Source organism: Struthio camelus, chromosome W, assembly GCF_040807025.1.
Source record: "Struthio camelus isolate bStrCam1 chromosome W, bStrCam1.hap1, whole genome shotgun sequence".
NCBI lineage: Eukaryota > Metazoa > Chordata > Aves > Struthioniformes > Struthionidae > Struthio > Struthio camelus.
Genome location: NC_090981.1, coordinates 16,131,945 through 16,151,434, shown reverse-complemented (window position 1 = coordinate 16,151,434; position 19,490 = coordinate 16,131,945). Strand labels below are relative to the sequence as shown.

Here is a 19,490-nt window from a genome sequence, read left to right as displayed (position 1 = left end):
AAGGAAAGTGAAAAAAAGGGGAGGAGACAACAGCACAATAGATGACCCATGTGCTTTAGCAAAATGATGTTGACAGATACAAAATGACTCTACTGCTTAATTCCCTCCCCCACAACTGCTGTTTCTTATAACATGGATAATGTTGTGAGGAACTGAGCACATGTCGTAAGAAACAATTAGAAGCTACGCATATCTATGTCTACTTGGAAAAATCATACACTTTTCTGTGTAAGAAAGGTGAGGTGGAGAAAACAATCAAAGAAGAATCTTATGGAAGAACAGTATTACAAATTACCATATCCTTGTCCATGAATAAATGGGTTTTCATATTAGTTTGCTATCCTTACAACCAAGGGTACTTCTGAAGGAAGTGATTTACGAGGTGAGGTGAAAGAAGGCATATTGTATATACAGTACTATACAATGAGAAGATGAAAAGAAAAACAGGAACCAACCAATATAAAGTGTATTATGAGGTGTCTGAAAAGTTTAAACAGGGAATTGACTGATCAGAAGCAAAAAGTGGATATCACAATCCTCCAGTCAACCCATCACCACATTTTAAAATTCTATAAAGCAAACAGATGAGTCTGAACCTATTTTCTGTTATGCAATCAGAGTACGTATGAATTAAAATATATAATATAGCTAACATCATTAAGTTAACACCACAGTATTAAATAGTTATTTTAATAAGGATACCAGTTTTGCAGAAAGCAGGTATGATAAAATAGTTTTGAATCATTTAATATTATGAAATATATTTGACAGTGTTAAAGGAGGGAGGAAGGTGGGAAATTGGTGGCAGAGGCTTGGGAAGAACAGACGTGAAAATAATAGCGGTCTGTACACTGCTTTTCAAGAGTGCCTACAGAATTATCCAATCTTCGAGTCGCAAATGGATTGACACTTACGATAAATATATTTATGCAATACCACAGTTAAAAGTGGCACTAAGAATGTAAGATACTATATATTTCAAAAAGAAGACATATCGTAGTGTGTTTTAAACATGGCTATTAAAATAGAATTCAGAAATGTCAAAGATAAGAGAGCCATAGGAAGATAAGAACTACCTGGCATGACAGGAGTGTATAGCGTGATTTTCAGCTTTTCCTTATTTTGCAGATAGCTAATATTTCACTAGATATCCCCCTTTTCTTCAGTTTAATCTCACTAGCTGAATATTTACATTTCTTTAGGCAATCTTACTTGAACAGCATGCTTCAGGACTAGCAGTGGGAGGAAGTATTCCCGCCTTGCAAACCTACTGTTCTCTTAGAAATGGAGAACTTGCCTCAGCACGGTGTGGGCTGCGAAACACAAAGACCCATCTTTCTATTGCACTTCAGTTCTGCCAGCCGTTTCAACCCAGCTGGCCAAAATCTAGCTCAATTCTGAAAACACACTTTTGAGTCATTTAATGTGTATATTTTGGTATCAACAGGACTATTCATGGCATAGTGTTTGCAGGATCAGGGACTGTAATTCTATCTGAACCAATACTATGTCCATGCTCCGTGAAACTCTTGTTGACTTTGGACGTTTTTCCTGAGAGCAAGATCAGGCACTGATTCCCCCCACCCCTAAGAACCAGTGCCTCTTTCTGCTTTTCTCCAGTAGTAAGTAGGTCTACATTAGGGAGTTTAAGGAGTCATTATGTAAGGGATAAAACTCCTCTTCAGTGCAAAGAAGTTTATTTTCTTGTTTGCAATGGGAGATGTTCTTCCACGATTCATGGCATATATAGGCATTATTTTTTTAAGGATTTGAAGTTAACACCTCAAATGTTTGTAACTTGCAACAACAGTGGAAAATGGCAGTTTTGTGGGTCTGGGAAATTTGGATCAAGAATGAAGGAAGTCCTGTCTGATTAGGAACAGCTGAAATTTTATTGCTCTGTTTCACATAAACATTTGTTACAAAGAGAACCTGAGAGAACCATATTCGCCTTGTGTGAAACAAAATAGTACTAAGTTGTCACAGCTGTAATATTTAAAGCCACAGTGTTTTTTGTCCACCTCACTCACACAATTGCAACACTATGGAAATCAACAATCACATGGATGCATTTGGATGGTTTCCAAGAAATGGCAGAACACACAATATCCCTGCTACTACTGTGGTAAAAAGATTCTGTGGATAAAAGTCCACCCCAGGCAGAGAGCAAGCATGCAGCACTTTAAATATCACTGCAGCTCAAAGAACAAACAGAAAGAAAAAGAACAGAAAGAAAAACAAGCAAAGAATTTCTCAAAAGTGAATCTAATAGAAAAGTTTTACGACAAAAGTTTTTTCACATAAGCGAGTTTGGGTTATTTCCCTTTGTCCTTATATTCTCTTAAAGTGCAAGCAATGAGGTGTTACTTGAGACTGAGGAAGCAAAGCAGGCAAGTTTGATTTCATTTTTCCAAGACATATGAAGAAGCAAATGAATAAAAATGACGTCGTTTTTTTAATCAACTGTTTTCCTTGCTTTTTAGGAGGGTAGAATTTTAAGGGAGTTAAGTATGACAACAAATAGCAAATTGCCTTTATAGTGACTGCAGCTCTTTAAGATACTTAGTGCTCATGTTGTCATTGAGGATATATGGCTGTTGCAAAGGAGTATGGAAAGGCTGCTTGTGCTTATTCTGCATCTTGCTGGTCGCTTGCATGTACCCTAATGGCATGCAGGTGGGAGGAACCACCTACCTTTAAGCCCTTTCTCTGCCTGGAATCCAGATGATAAGGCTCCAAACTGTGGGGGAAGTTGGCAAATCATGGGAGTCATGGGTAAAGACGATCTAAAAGAGACCAGTTTTGAAGTGAATGTAGCTATGTTCTTTTTCTTATAACTGAATCCCAAACTTGGCAACTTGCGTATGGTTTGCTCCTCATGGAATTTTTTTGAACAAGACCAAAGGACTGATTTGATGCCATCCCTTAGGACTAACAGTAAATACATGAATTGACTGAATATGATTGTTTGTCGGGGGCAATGTGTACCAGAAGACGATTAGGAGCAGCAACAAAGTATTCCCTCGGTGCCAGAAGCCCTGGGAAAGTGCGCCTAACATGAAGACTTGTGTCAGTGCCAAGACGGGCAGGTGCCCGTGAGCCATCAGAATGCAGATATTGAAACTAGGACAAGGACGTGAGAGAGGGAAGATAATCTTAATGCAGAACGCGGCTTTTTGGTAATGTAGCAAAGCAAGTTTAATCAGTAAACACGGCTGTATTCTTACATAATAAGGGTCCGGTATGTAAGAGAGGACGAAATATGAAATAAATAATCTTGCTTCACCATACGCAAGGTTCGTGTCTTCATCCCCACAATTGTTCACTATATTTCACTTATGCATCCTCTACTAAAGCATGCAATGATCTAATTTGCATCTGTCGTGAATGAACTCCAGGAATATCTGAATGAGGCACCCTATTAATATTATATGTTGTCATTTACAACCAGCAATCTATTTTGAAAATTTGAGGCAAAATCCATTTTCCTTTGCATCTGCAACCAAATGTTTCAGGTGATTTGTGAATGGATTGCATTTTATGGAGATAATGTATCTGTGCTCTTTTGACACCTGAAGTATGCAGCATGACAGCGCACCCTCGAATTAAGTCCTGGGGAAAACATCAGTAAACATGATACCATTGGTAACATAAACGTATGGCAGGTCTCACTTTTTTATTGCCCTTACGGTGAAAACAACAATAAGGATTTGGCATAAAAGCTTGTTTCTCATTTGTGTGCTGCTAAATGAGTCTAGAAATGAAATATTCACTGATAGATGATGTAATGAGCAAGGCATTAATGGTTGAAAGGGTGGTTCTATTAAAGAAAATAATAGCAGATTTAGTCTGTTATGTTGTGGTAATCTGGCTCATGAGGGAAAATATTTAGGAAAATTATTTTAGAAACCTCTATGAACTATTTGATGGAGGAAGAAAAACAGATGTCCTCAGAACAGAGACTGGCCATCTCATATTGCTGCTAAATTAGCTTTTGTACATCTTACAGACAGTCCTACTTACTTTAAAGACATAGCCCAAAATATTGGGATGAAGTTTCAAATGGAATTCAGCTTCCACTCCACTGTCCTACTAGAATACTTCTACTGCTAACTCTTTGGAGTTTCAAAGACCAACTTCTGTCCACTGAAGGCACCCAGACTGTACCCGACATATCCTTGGTCTTGCTTTAAGTCCTAAAAAACATGGAATCAGGGGAATCTCAGATTTCTACAGAACTGGGAATCAGGAATCTGATATATGCATGCCTGCATATATCAAGATGAATGCATATCTCAGATATGATGCAGATCAAGAAAACATTTTCTGTGGACATAAATCTTTTCTACTTTAAAAGTAAATTATCAGAGAGTCTTCCTTGGATGTAAAGAGTCCATCTCCAGCAGACTCATGACAAGTGTTGTTTGATGTAGAACCTTTTGGAGTCTGCTTGAGAGTATAGAGATTTGCAGTAGAAATACTAAAATTTGTGTGAACAAATTATGAATGTACATGTGTAAAACCACAAGAATACACTGGAGAAAAAGGGTTAGATGAATGGCATGTGTTGATGGCACCTAGAAAAGCAGATCATCAAGATCAAAGCACATGGTAGAAGCATTTCTCATGATCAGGAAAACAAAGGACTGATTGAAGCCATTAAGAGAAGATGGCAAGAAGATAAAGAGAAGAGCTAAAGTCATAGGCCACCCAAATAAAGGAGACAAAAAAATGAGTAAATCAGCAAAGTTGCACAAGGATTCGTGAGAGGTGTGATAGGGTGAAGAGGCAAAAGGTCTAATACTGTCAAATCCCAAAGGGTATGTACCAAAGGCATGTTTGAAAATCACTTCCTTGTTATCAGTCACAAGAAACTAGGAGACATGACAAAGACTTGAGAGTGGCCATGCCTTTCCTTTTGGGTCACACACAAGAAACTTTTGCCAGACTAATTGGATACCCACATTTTGTGTCTTGTGAGTATGAAAAATTGAGTATGAAAGGATGAACTGAGTGAAATCAGTTTGTTTAAAGTAAAAACAATCTTTACCTGCTCTACTGTCTCACACTGAATTTGCTACAGAAAAAATTAGGACATTGACAAGCTGGTTGGCTAGTCTGTCAGTCTCCCCTGACAGATGTGTGGCTCTCATATGGGCATGCCAGTCTCGTGAAGGTATGGTTTCACGGCATAGAATGCCTGACCTTCATCCAGCTATGTTTTGTTTAATATGTTGCTATGGAACTGTCTGCTACTTGAATTGCAGTTCTTCTCAGGAATGGATGAATAGGCTTCCACGCTATACATGTCCTCAGCTTCAAGGATGCGCCTGCATTCTTGATTATGGAAGTGATACATGCCTGAGGGTTATTTAGATAATCTTCCTCTTTGACATCACAGTCTCCTCCCATCCCCTTTATTTTTATATAGTATCGGATTCTATCTGGTAGGAACAGATAAAAAGAATTAGTTCATGACTTGTATTAAGCGGATTTGCCCATAATGTGAGTAGCTCTAAATATCTGACCAAGAATTATTAATTCGAGATTCATGGTGAGAAAGCTTAAATGATGGACTGATTTGAATCATTCCTGAAGTGATCCCAGAGGAAATAATGCAAATATTTTGACTCAGTTCACTTGAAATTCATATTATTTGATGGTCAGAGATGGATCCACAGCCATGAATCTAATTAACAGATGGTATGAAATATGCTGATTGTTGGCTAAAAGTTTACCAGTTAAACAGTCACATTGCAGTTGGGAATATCATATGCTTGTGCAGCAGAAACAAACAGAACAAAAGGTTAACACTCTTTTGTTGGTAATGTCTGCTTTTAAGACATTAAAATACTTTTTTCTTTTCTAAAAAAGAAAAACTTTCAGCAGTTTCCTGTGGATTCTTGGACATGGAGTGAGATCTGTGGCAGCTTAAGAAAGACATCCTACATAAGCCAGGTTCTCCTAGATACAGATAAAAATTTTTTACTTAAGATTCAAAGCACAATGTGTGAATAAAGAACCACAAATGGCAAGCAAAACATAAAAATCACACGTAACAGTGGTAGAAAGCCTCTAACTGAATAAAATGGAAAGAAAACAAATATCTGAATGCAACACTTAAAATTGTGCCTCTAAGATTATTAACATACCTTGAAGATGGGATCCTTTCCAACCTGAATTATTCTATGGTTCTGTGACGGCAAGTCAGCTTACCAGGGAAGAAATTCCACTGGATATACTTAAATTGCAAAACTAAATTGTAAATACAAACTTGAGGCATCTGCAGATGCCCCCAAAACCTTTGGAAGAACAGAATTTAGTGAAAGAGGAATATCATCCCAAGGCAGAGGACTTTTCATCTGCTTATTACTAACACAAAATTATCTGTATCTGTATAATGCAAGTGTATACTATCAATAGCAAGTTAACATAATCTGTGTAAGGCAAACAAACTTGCTGATTTATTTTTTTTACACTCAAGCTATTTTTTGACTCTTGCTCTCAGGAAAATCCCAGCTCATTTCTCAGTTTTCATTTTTCTCACTTTCCGTTTCTTCTGGTCCTATTTCCAAATAGCCCAATTAAAGGCAAACTACAGCTATACAATCTATAACTGTTACTCATGTTTTGCTGAACTTCTTTGAACATTAGAAACAGCTCTATGTATTATCTAATATGTACTGATACATCTAAGATATATTTATATCTATATGTAGATAGTATATATAGCTAGGATACAGATATTAGAGATATCAAATGTACTAATGCCTATGAAATAAGTTGGGGTCATTTGTTACATAGGCTAATTATGCTACAAGTCACAAGTATAGGAACACAGAGCTTTGACTTGAGGGGAACAAAGTGAATTATACATGAGAGATCATGTCTTGGGAAACATCTTTCAAAGCAAATCCTCAGACATACACTTCTCTCTCCTAAACCTACCTTGATTTATGTATCATTTGTAATCTATACTGTGTAGCTTATAGGGCACTTTATTTTATGAGTTAACAGTAGAATCCTATCCTCTCCCATCAACCCCATTGTTATCAAATCCTGATCTTGCAAATATTTTCTAAATATTAGGTGTCAGCACAAGCCAGCTTCATTAATTGTTTTATAAGATCACTCAGCACAAAAACATCCTTATCACCTCGTAGTTGCACACTTCAGCCTAATACATGAGTATCTGGCAAGGTTAGTGCTTTTTCACCCTGCTAGCAAGAACACAGGCTCTCCTCTGAGAGTGACATCCTGTACCTCTGTCTCCCCTTCAGACTAATGCAGCTTTCATATCGACATATCTTCTTGGAATCTAACTATTTTCAACTTGCAAAACTAAAAGTTTGAAGATAGGCAACAAATATATATGTTGCAGAAGAGAAGCCATCACATCTCTGGAATACAGTCCTACATTTATAGATGTGTTAATAGAAAATAACTGGATAAATTCACAGTTATTTTTTGTGCCCCCTTTTCAAAGGAAAACAATTGTAGAGTCTTGCACTGCTGCTGAATCTTGAAGACTTGATTTTGTGAATCAGTCATCAAGATGGGAGTAACTCCAAGGAACAGTCTATCTATAATGTGGGCTGATCTGATATCTTGACAACTTGGGTTTATGGGTAAATGTAAGATCTCGGTATTGCTACTTCAATTCATTTTCTGGATACAGCAGTTGTATAATTATAATATGATAAAGAAAGACACAAGGAAAAGTAATAATTGCAGCAACTTACGCTATAAAGATGCAATAAGGCAGTCTGAAGTAATGTTTGGGTTAAGTTCATACTCTATTCTTTCAAGAAGAGCATGAAGGCCTGGAAAGCGTTTTCACAACACTCAGAGCTCATGGCTAGTGAAACCGCAGGCACTCCTATGTTCAAGGTGTCTGGGCTCTATCAGTGAGTTAAATATACATGACAACTCTACTAGCGAACCCTTTGGTGGGGAGCCAACCGTTAATCTGAGCTTGAAAATAAATTAAAAAGAGTTGGAGATATCCTATTCACTCCTGTTATTCTCTGGAGCAGCTTTATGAGTGGTTCAAATTAAGCTGAAACTGTGCTGTTGCCGACAGGTCTTACCTTCTTTTGCTCTTTGATTTGCACTCCTACTGATTATCCTGTGTGGGCTCTATTTGTGTGGTGAGTTGGAGCAGCTTTTCCATTGAAAAACGGACATATACAAAGGAAAAATAATAAATTTTCCATTTGGAACAGTGTACTGGGTCGGGGGGGGGGGTGAGAAGAGAAATGGTGGGACTGCCCCTTTTGTCAACAGCTCTGCATCTGATTCATGTAATTACAAAGTTGCGTCAATGAAGATTTTAGGGTCAACATTTCAGATAAATCTACACTCACCTTTGTGTCTTTTATACAACTGTGATGAATTTAAGGGAAAGAACAAACATTTGAACCCCAGAACAAATATTTGTAAGAGCATTGCAAAAATCATTAGATATTCTGACCTAGTATGGTCAGTTCCCTCCAAGTAAGATGGCTAACACAGGGGAATTCAAGATGGTCACGAAACCTAGACATACCTTTGCATTGGCTGGCATTATAGTCTTGTTTATCTAGTTAATTAACTTCAAGCATCTAACATAACTGCAAAGGGTGATGCGCTCAATTTCCAAATACTTGTTCCAAGATGCAATCACTTCTGCTTAGGTGTAATCGTATATATTTAAGCACTTGTGGACAACCTCACTATGAAGGTCACTGCCACTTCCTTTTTAATGTAAGATCAAAAAGTTTCTCTAAAATGTAGCTGCTTCTGGCAAGATTCTAGGAAGCAATATTTTTCTAAATGCCAAAATACCTGTTGCTGATGTTTCCTACTGTTGAACTTGAAAAAACACCTTGTAAAGGAAAAGTACACAATGTTTAAATATTGATTTATTTATATATTTAACTTACCATACACATCAATACTGCACGGTCTAATCTAATCTAAATACTATTACTGTTCTGCAATTATATTTAGGTCAACTCATACATTTTTCAACAACAGTAAATTAAGAATCTACACACATAATTACATGAAAACAGATTTTATAATCAAAACAGAAATCCATCAAGATGGTAGCATTTGCATTTACCGCAGAGCTCATGTTTATATTTTGTCAGTTTGAATTAGTTCAGTGTTCAAAGCGAAAGATTCAGAAACTTTCAAATAAATCCTGTTCTACAAAATCCCCATCCTCCTAACTGGAAAACTGTCAAGGACTGCTACTAATGTATAATTGCTTTAATGACCCAGAAAATAAATAGCAGTTTAGGCTATGTGATACTCTGTACAACATGTCTCTTGATCCTTTATCCTAAGCGTGTTTTCCCTATGATCTTTTGTCGTATTCCATTTAATACAACATTAGTTTTAAGAATTACAGATACAATCTGTGCCCCAAAGGAGTGCAGAAAGGTTTAAAAATAGAAGACAGTGGTAATACATACTCTTCTTTTTTCTTTTGTCCTGCAATCTGAATATCTGCTTAGACCAGGATTGATTGGGAATGCATTACTATTATTCAGAATATATAATGTTATCTTGTATAGCAGAGTACTATATTACTCTGCTATACTCTGAAATTATGTACTGTAAAATAGTCCATAAATAAAGTTTCATCACAGCTATGCAAGGTATTAACACTTTTGATTTTACAGATAATTGTGTGACATCAATGGCAGGATGAACACCCCAGCTTTTTAAAATAAATTCTGTACGGAAGTATATATAACCAAGAAGTCCCAACTTCCCAGCCCATTTTTCTAACTAAAAGACAAACTTTTCTCTAAAAATTGACTGTTTGCAATGAGACTTTTCTTTGTTCTGCATAAGACATGCTTACGTGAACAAGACGCTTATATAATGTGTCTCTGGTATTGAGAAATTAACTTTGTAGTGTAGATTCAATTTATTTAGAGGACTGACAGACAAAAATGATAAAGGAATGATATGCTTTGCAGAGTCAGACAATCAGATGTCCATGAAATCCTAACTGATTCTGTGAAAATAATATTCTGTTATTCAAGGCTAAAAGTTGTCGATTTCTTTTCCCCATTGCCATGGCAGCCTTCCTCTCTGGCATTGTTACTAATACATTCACCTTTCCAAGAGAATGAGAACCACATCTGAAGATTAATTTGCAAAATGCAGCTATTCATACTGTATAGTCTTTGTGCCACCTACTGCTTTTCCTGCCATAGCCAAGAATGTCAGAAACAAAGTTCTATTTCATTCCATTTCTGCTACTTCAGAAATAAGATATGAAATTGAACAGAAATAATGAAGCTGGGTAAGTGCAGCTTTCAGGGTGGTGGACAGCTTGTTTGTACTTTAATCCTTTAGTGGATATATGAATGCAAATTCCAGCTTGAACGGTCTTGCCACAGGGCCGGAAAGAAATTAGAAAGCAAAAGACTTCATCACTCTTAAAAAAAGAGGGAAAAGAGAAAGTTTTTAGGTAGCACTGACTTCAGATGTGCTTATTCAAATCTCTTCATACGTCAGAGGAGGGCTTGTTACAGTTCAGAAGGCAGAGCATTCAGAAGGCAGAGTTTTGTGATCATCCGTAGAGGTTGTGCAATCATGCTAAGCCATTTTCTTTCTCCTCTTCTGATCCTGGGCTCATTTTATTATGGTGCTCAGCATTCTGGCAACACAAATAAGCTTAGCAGCTTGAGGGCTTCTTGCTCGTGCAGATCCTTAGTAACTAAGAGCCTTTGACAGATGCTAGGATGATCAGAGGTTCCCTGCCGACGTTCTTGTCAGGGTGACAGGGCCTATAAATGCTATAGAGTTGGTAATTTCCCTGTATGCTAGAACACCTGTTCTGTACCCAAGTCAGTTGTGGCGTGACTTTGTTCTGGTGGAGAAAGTTCCTCTCTTCTAGGACAGGAATAATTTTTGGTGTCCTGTCTTCAGATTCATGTAAGCAATAGCGTGATTCGATGCTTCCTCTTTGAAGGGAGTCTTAGTAAAGTCTTAGACAAGTCTTAGGTAAGAGAGGACATCTCTCTGTATAGCTACCTGAGAAGCAATAAAACCTTTGAAGTACTATGACATCAGAAGCCTCCCCAAAATGACAAAAGTCTGTATGAGAAAGGGAAATTTGAACAAAGAACTAAAAATGATCTTTATAAAGAATCACCTGTTATCAGTGACCTCAATGGGGAGAGAAAAGCTTGGTAAAGATCTACCTATGAGATGAGATGTATGTTCAGCAAACACTTCTAAAGACGGGTATATTATAGAGTATTGAAAAAGACTTAAAAATAGTGAAGACAGCAGAGTGCTTTATTAACAAACTTCTTCCTGCCAGCTCTCATCTCCAAATAGTCATATTTCAAATTTATTCAAATGAATGCATTGCAGTATAAAATGCATATGATCTATGATTTTTTCCTTCTCCCTCTGTCCCCCAAACAGTACCCCCACCCTTTTACCAATATGACTTTTTTGCTGAGGCAACCAACCTGTACCATAAAACAGAGGATTTGACAAGATGGGAGAAAATTCATGGTACGAGGTTTAGGCACATGGATACAAGGTTTAGAAACCAGGATCACAGAATCACAGAATCGTTTAGGTTGGAAGGGACCTCTGGAGATCATCTCGTCCAACCTCCCTGCTCAAGCAGGGTCACCTAGAGCATATTGCCCAGGATCACATCCAGACGGGTTTTGAATATCTCCAGCGAAGGAGACTCCACCTCCCCTCTGGGCAACCTGTTCCAATGCTCTGTCACCCTCACAGTGAAGAAGTTTTTTCTCAGGTTCAGATGGAACTTCCTGTGGTTCAGTTTCTGCCCATTGCCTCTTGTCCTGTTGCTGGGCACCACGGAGAAGAGGCTGGCCTCATCCTCTTGACACTCCCCCTTCAGATACTTGTACACGTTGATGAGATCCCCTCTCAATCTTCTCTTCTCCAGGCTGAACAGGCCCAGCTCTTGCAGTCTTTCTTCAGAGGAGAGATGCTCCAGCCCTCTAATCATCTTGGTAGCCCTCCGCTGGACTCTCTCCAGGAGTGCCATGTCTCTCTTGTACTGGGGAGCCCAGAAGTGGACACAGTACTCCAGGTGAGGCCTCACCAGGGCTGAATAGAGGGGCAGGATCACCTCCCTCGACCTGCTGGCAACACTCTGCCTAATGCACCCTAGGATCCCATTGGCCTTCTTGGCCACAAGGGCACACTGCTGGCTCATGTTTAACTTGTTGTCCACCAGCACTCCCAGGTCCTTCTCGGCAGAGCTACTTTCCAACAGGTCAGTCCCCAGCCTGTACTGGTGCATGGGATTATTCCTGCCTAGGTGCAGGACCTTGCACTTGCCTTTGTTGAACTTCATGAGGTTCCTCTCCGCCCACCTCTCCAGCCTGTCCAGGTCCCTCTGAATGGCAGCACAGTCTTCTGGTGTGTCAGCCACTCCCCCCAGTTTAGTATCATCAGCAAACTTGCTGAGGGTGCACTCTGTCCCTTCCTCCAGGTCATTGATGAATATATTGAACAAGACTGGGCCCAGGACTGACCCCTGGGGGACACCACTAGCCACAGGCCTCCAACTTGACTCTGCGCCATTCACCACAACCCTCTGAGCTCGGCCATCCAGCCAGTTCTCAAGCCACCTCACCGTCCACTCATCTAGCCCACACTTCCTGAGCTTACCTAGGAGGACGTGATGGGAGACAGTGTCAAAAGCCTTGCTGAAGTCCAGAAAGACAACATCCACTGCTCTGCCCTCATCTACCCAGCCAGTCATTCTGTCATAGAAGGCTATCAGATTGGTCAAGCATGATTTCCCTTTGGTGAATCCATGCTGACTACTCCTGATCACCTTCTTGTCCTCCAGATGCTTAGTGATGACCTCCAGGATGAGCTGTTCCATCACCTTTCCCGGGATGGAGGTGAGGCTGACAGGCCTGTAGTTTCCTGGCTCCTCCTTCTTGCCCTTTTTGAAGACTGGCGTGACATTGGCTTTCTTCCAGTCCTCAGGCACCTCTCCTGATCTCCAGGACCTTTCAAAGATGATGGAGAGAGGCCTAGCGATAACATCCGCCAGCTCCCTCAGCACTCGTGGGTGCATCCCATCGGGGCCCATGGATTTGTGGATGTCAAGTTTGGACAAAAGATCTCTAAAAGATCTATAAGGACAGGTCAAATGAGCTGGGGGTTAAGGAGGGAAAAATGAAGCGACACTTAATAACAATCTTCCAATATGCAGAAGGCTGCTGCAGTGAGGAATGGAATAATCCAGTCCTTTTATGAACTGGACAAAACAGGGCATTGTTAGCAGGTGAGATATAGTTTGGAAACTAGCAAAAACTTAAAAGTAGATAAGCATAAAAATAAGTTGATTAAGGAGATCATAGAATCTCATAAACCTGAAGAAGGTTAGGAGCAAAACAAATACCTATCTACCAAATACACATCTATGTATAGTTGATCCTTTAGAAAAGGTAATGGACTAGATATCTTATCAAGGTTTGTCGCAGTCAGATTTTCTACGGCTTATGAACAGTGTTCAGAAAATGGGGAAATGATATACTGTCGTAACACAAAAGAAAAGTAGTGCAAGTGATTAAAACCATTTGACATAGCGTACTGCAGAATATTTTGAACTGTTCTGAAACAGACTGAAGGAAGTGGTTAAAGAGAAGCAAGAGAGACAGCAGGCTGGATGGAGCAGATTTTCACTGTAATGCTAATCACAGAGGGAACTTTGGTGAGCCTGCCCTGCCCCTGCTCCTTGCAATTTTCAGAGAGGGTTTTTTGTGCTTGTTTAAGTATTTGATGGCATTCACCAGCATTCACTCAGGAATGTCTACAGGTATTATGGCTTGAAAACAAGAATAACGATCATCATGAAAGTTTTCCAGCAAGGTTTACTTAACATACTTGAAATAAGTCCCAGCTTGAACAAATTGTTCAAAACAGACACTTGAACCAAGAAGCTGCCTTGTCTCGCTCTGCTGTGTGGCACTGCCATTGACTTAACCAGGAATGGATACAACACAGGCGCAAAATGCCAGAAAATCTCGATTTTGTTGACAGCTTGGGTCTCCTAAATGACAGTTCAATTAGCATGCTGAAAAGACAGGCAGCTCTAAGAAAAGGGAAGGAGATAATACAAAAATGAAAATTGTTTTCATATTTTTGCACAAGCATTAGTTTGGAGGGCAAAGGAACAGAAGAAAAGAAAAGAAAAGAAAAGAACCTGGTGTATTCCTTTATCTCAGCATCAGTCAACGGGGATGGTTGAAGACAGTAACGTCACAGGTTGGCAGGGAAGCAACATTTACCACTTGAAGCCAGATTTGTTCTGCAAAAGCGTACCGTGTAAAATCCAAACTATCAATCCTTCTCAAATGTTATTCCAGTCTTAACATATACCAATTGTTAACGGCACTAACTGACACTTGGACTATGCAGAGGTAGAAGGCACCACTCTGGAGCAAGGTTATTGCATGTTTATTACCTTGAAATCCACGAATCGCCAGGACACCTCCAGGAACCTTGCAGGGAAGTGACTGGGCTGTCCCAGCCACCGAAGAGCATCGGCCCTGGCGAGATTCAGAAGGGCGTGGGTTTAAGGCAAGCTAATAGGCTACAGTATGGGGTCCAATGCATGCGCTATCAGATAACAAGGGAAGCAATAATTCTTTAGGAGTACACAAGTCCGGAGTGACACTGATGTGGTGCAAGTTTGAGGGTCGCAATGTGCTTTTTCTCGTGGATTCTGCACAGCAAGTGTTTTGCAGCGGGAATACTTGATCGGTCAGCATGTTCGTAACTCCTCGCCTATCTTCCACTGTTTACCCGCTACACAATTAAAGCTGAGAATCCCTCGGAGGCCCAGGGAGGCAGATCTATATATATAACCTTGAAATCAAATGACTTAGAAAAAGTGTGGATGTTAAATGGAATGAATGTATAACAAATGCTAAAGTTCAGCAGCAAGTTAAACATCCCTTTCTCTAAAGTTATTCATAAATAAAGTGGAAATTTGCTCCTCTTATGAATGAAATCAGATCATTTAATGTGGAAGACATGCCACAGAGCAGCTAGAGGAGCACATCAAATGGACTAAGGTGAAAAATTCCTATATCAAATATTACTCAGAAACAAAACATTTTCTTTACATACAAAAAAGCAAAGAGCAGCTCAAATAGACAGGAATGGCAAAGTTTTGTTCATACTTTAATCAGTTCCTGGCAGTATGGGAAAGAATCACATTCTTCCACTAAACTTTAATGTCCGGGTGTTATGGCTGGTTCTAACTATAAACCTTTTTCTTAAATAAGCGGGATCAAATGAGCAGCCATAGAGGTACCAGTGATTAATTTTTTAGAATAGAGCCACAGCAGGTACATTTTGTAACATGCAGTTCTCTCAGTTGTTCATTTTCTTAGAAATCTAAGGAATAAAAGATACAGTCATTGGGAAGGAAATGTTGAACTCATTAGGGCAATGAGTCATGCAGTGCTCTGTTCCAGCAAAGATGAATCTTAAATGTGAGGTGCAAGAAAACTAAAGCACAAAACTCTGTAGCTTTAAGTAGATGGCAGGGTCCAGCACAATGTGCTAAAACAGTTCCAGACCTTCCTGGAGGAAAAATCCCATTGAATAAGGATGGGAAACTAAATAGCTCCTATTCTCTTTCCCCTTTCTATTAAGTAGTTAGCTAGGCAACACTCTTCTTGGAAGATGATAGTGTAGTCTCATCATCTGAAAGACCTCACTATCTTTCAGCTGTATTACAGAAACTCAGTATACCTAGGCATCATGTCATTAGCGCTTAGGAAACTCCAACTAGTACAGAGCAGCATGCAATGTTTCCTCAGCAACAGCTTATCGAGACTAATTGTTAAACATCTGCATTGTTTTCCCATAGGATTCCCAATGCAATTCAAACACCTGATCCTTTTCTTCAAGGCCCACCATTGCTTGAGCCCATGATACTCAAAAGACTATTAAAAACACCATGATGAAAATCGTGGTTGAGTTTAACTCTTATGGCATAGTGGAATACTCTGGAATGCAAGAAAGATGAAGCTCATCTAAATCTACTTGGCAGCTGGCTTCTCACTGCTTGTCACTATGAAATGACTTCCCTAGGGATATAGGGATCATCACAAATGTACCACTTTCCATGCCATATGCAAAATGTTCTTTTGTTTGTTTGGATTGTTTGTGACTGTCTTTTCTAAATTATGAATATGTGAAAGTGTCACTGAGTAAGTTGATGCTCTTAAAATATAAACTCCCTCCCTTCCTCACCTACTCTCTCAAATAAGAGTAAAAAGCCATTAATTGACTATGTCTCTCTTCTTGGAAAGATGGAAGAACTAGTAACACATGGTAGCTATTGGCCATGTTGCTTTTCTCATGCATCTATGCTCTAATGGAACGTGCTTTAATGAGAGTGCTCAACTCAGAATTAAAAATCTATATTGAATTTAACAAGTTCTGCAAGTCCATTTGTAGGTGGACTAAAGCTGTACAAATATGTTTGTTTTGCCATGTCCTTCTAGTGTGAAGAACGGAAAATTTTAGCTGGGAGGAGGTCCATCTGTAAGTTCACTCTCCCTGTTGAGACACTTTGGATAATCTGAATTGCTTTCTCTTTGAACAAACGATGCATTTCTCATTGAAAACCTGTTTCAAATTTTAAATTGTTCCTGTTTGTTTCACTGATCCTACTGCTTCTTTAGCTTTTTATGTGAAATATACATGTTCTTGAACAGAATAACCCTACCAATGCTTTTGTACTGACTTTTCTTTAGCTTTAGTTACTGCCATGCCTGTTCTTTTAAATGAGAAGAGTTTGAGTGTACCCTGTCACTAACTCCAAAGTGATCAAAGCATGTCTTGGGATTGTGTAGAAATTGAAAAGACCCAACAAAAGAGTCATCCTCATAAATGAAACTAAGGCACAGAACTTAGCTGGAAAATGCTGAGGACATTTTGTGTGAAATATGCTGAAAGTAATAGACATTTTAAATTGTTGTGAGAAAGCAAAAGAGGCTTCAGATGCTTTTGAATACTCATCAGAGGAGCACAAAGAATTGCAGCTCACATGTACTCTATTTTAAACCTGGTGAAATAATATTCAGATTACTCTCTAAATACATATACGCACAGTAGCATGCTAGCTACTTAAATGACTTAAATGTAATTCAAATACAAGCTTAGATAGAGGTATACGCCATGAAAACAGCACAGAAAAAAAAAAAAAACACGTAACATATAATACTATTAAAATGCAGAAAGCAGTCAACCAGATTTACTGAGTAAAACCCTGGCTCCATTTCAGACTTGGGAGTTTTGCCAAAAATTTTAATGGGGCCAGGATTTCACTGTTTGCATTCTATGATAGAAGAAAAAGGGAAAAAAGATTAAAGGTAAAGAAAAGAGGGAAAGAAAATTCATATTTATATTCAGTACACATATAAATTCACAAATCTATGGATTTCATGTATAATGACAGCTATCAATGTTTGTCAAAGTGATTTAATATTCTTAATGAAGCCTTGAAATGATATATACTTAATAGATGGGAAAACCAAGGTACACTGAGATTATTAACTTGTCCACGGCAGCAGTTTGTTTCAAGTGTGGTGGGATAATCCAGAGATTGAAGATTGTTATTGACAGAAAATGGAGCAGAAAGTACGATAACTGCCTTTTTCTGTTCAAGAGTACCATTGCTAAGGAATGTCTATGCATATATGAATTGAATTCAGTAATTATCATCTTCATGGAAGGATATTTGTGCTTGGGGAAAGTGCTACCGAGCCTGGAAAGAGTGTTACTAAAATAATCTGGCTAATGATATGCCCTTTATGAGATTGTTCTTTCAAGGTGGGTAAATTGTCTATGTCACTCTGGGTGACTGGTGAGGTGGCTGCCAGCTTCAGGATGATGACAGCATGAACGGAACACTTGAATTTTCTTACTTGATACGCTGTTACTTCAATTTCCTATTTCTCCGACAGTTTGTTTTTTTTAATCTGCTATTGTTTTTGACTGCATGCCATTTATCCTTCAAAAATAAAGACTACAGAGAAAGATTGATTTATTTATATTCAGGATGATTCACTAATCCTTGAAAGAAGTTGTTTAGTCTTTGGTGAAGAAGAGAATTTAAGTTCCTGGAATGATTCCAGTTTTCTTCAGTCCTGAGAATTCCTAATGAGCTGGGAAGCATTAGGAAGAAAAGGAGAGCAGATCCAGTGTCCTGTCAAGCAGTAAGATAGGAGACTAATGAGATGGAAGCACTGGTGTTCATATACAGGACCCATAAATGAGGAAAATGCAATGCCAGTTCCACTCTGGCCAAAATCTTAAGCAATAACATGGGAATGCAGGTGCCAAAGTAGAAATGCTGGAATGGGAATATGTTGGTACAGGTGACCTAGCTGATTTTTCTCTGTGAGATACTGCTGAGCCAAGTACAGCGTTCTTTCACCTTGGCAGAGCTAGACAGCATTCTCATATCAAGTCTTTGTTTAGACCTCTTAGCCAGCATTTCAAGTGCAGAACTAGTATGAGACAACACTCAGTCCATTTGTTTGAAGGTAGTGCTGTCTCTCAAAGCATTTTTCTCCTAGATTAGTACTCCACTGTAAGTATACACCTGATGATTTCCATTCCAGTCTTTTCAGGAGCATACCACAGGCATAGATCCCAACACAGGAATAGGCTTTACAAACTTTTACAAAGATAACTGCCTTTTACTTACACAATCAGGAACAATTAAACATAGACAAAACAGCCAGTAACCTGAAGAGTTCCCCACTCTGACTCAGGTTCCCTCCTGAGAGTTTAGGAAAGAGGCACCCAAGAAATCCAGACGGCTCTCATTTTCCCTGGGCATCTATAACAGCACCCCACACTATGCTCGGATGGCTTGATCAGCATTGCTGCTTGCCTGGTGACTTGGCTGGTAGGTGATCTTTTGCTGATAAACCACTTCTCCCAGCTAGAGGACAGCCTACCCTTCGAGTATCCCCGTGCAGTAGAGAATCATCAGGTTTAATGACTCTCTATTGTTAGCCCTGGTGCTTTACTCCCTTGAGTACCAGCATAACCTGGAAATAAAACACAAAGGAAGAATGGAAAATCAGCTACCAAGTGGAGCATACAGCAATGACGAGCATACACATACAGCATGTTCATGATCTCCAGCAGAGTTAATAAGCTTTAAACCCTTTAAACCCCTAAAAACCCTAGCATATTCTAGAAATTGTTAAACTAAATTTAGCTAACTAGCTATTAGCACTCAAGGAACTGTCTGAGCTCAGGAGCAGTCTGTTTAAAAGTTTCTCTTATCTTTTGTTTATGTTTAACAGGACATGAGACGTCATGTTAATAGCAGCCATTTCTTAGCTGGAAAACTATTTCACAAGTTGCATCCATTTGTTACAAGGAGAAACCTGAAGAGAAGTAAAAACTTGCTTGCTTATTAAACAAGCCTGGTTTCTAAC

At 39.0% G+C, this 19,490-nt stretch overlaps 1 protein-coding gene across 1 annotated transcript in view; it reads left to right on the top strand.

Annotated features, from left to right (window-relative positions):
* Positions 1-16,381, top strand: part of LOC138064235 (uncharacterized) — a 34,863-nt gene extending 18,482 nt beyond the window's left edge. The window contains exon 5 of the mRNA XM_068925916.1: positions 15,896-16,381. Within this exon, the coding sequence (XP_068782017.1) occupies positions 15,896-15,960 (65 nt within the window). The 3' untranslated portion in view covers positions 15,961-16,381. The remainder of the gene's footprint in view (positions 1-15,895) is intronic.
* Positions 16,382-19,490: the final 3,109 nt, after the last annotated feature.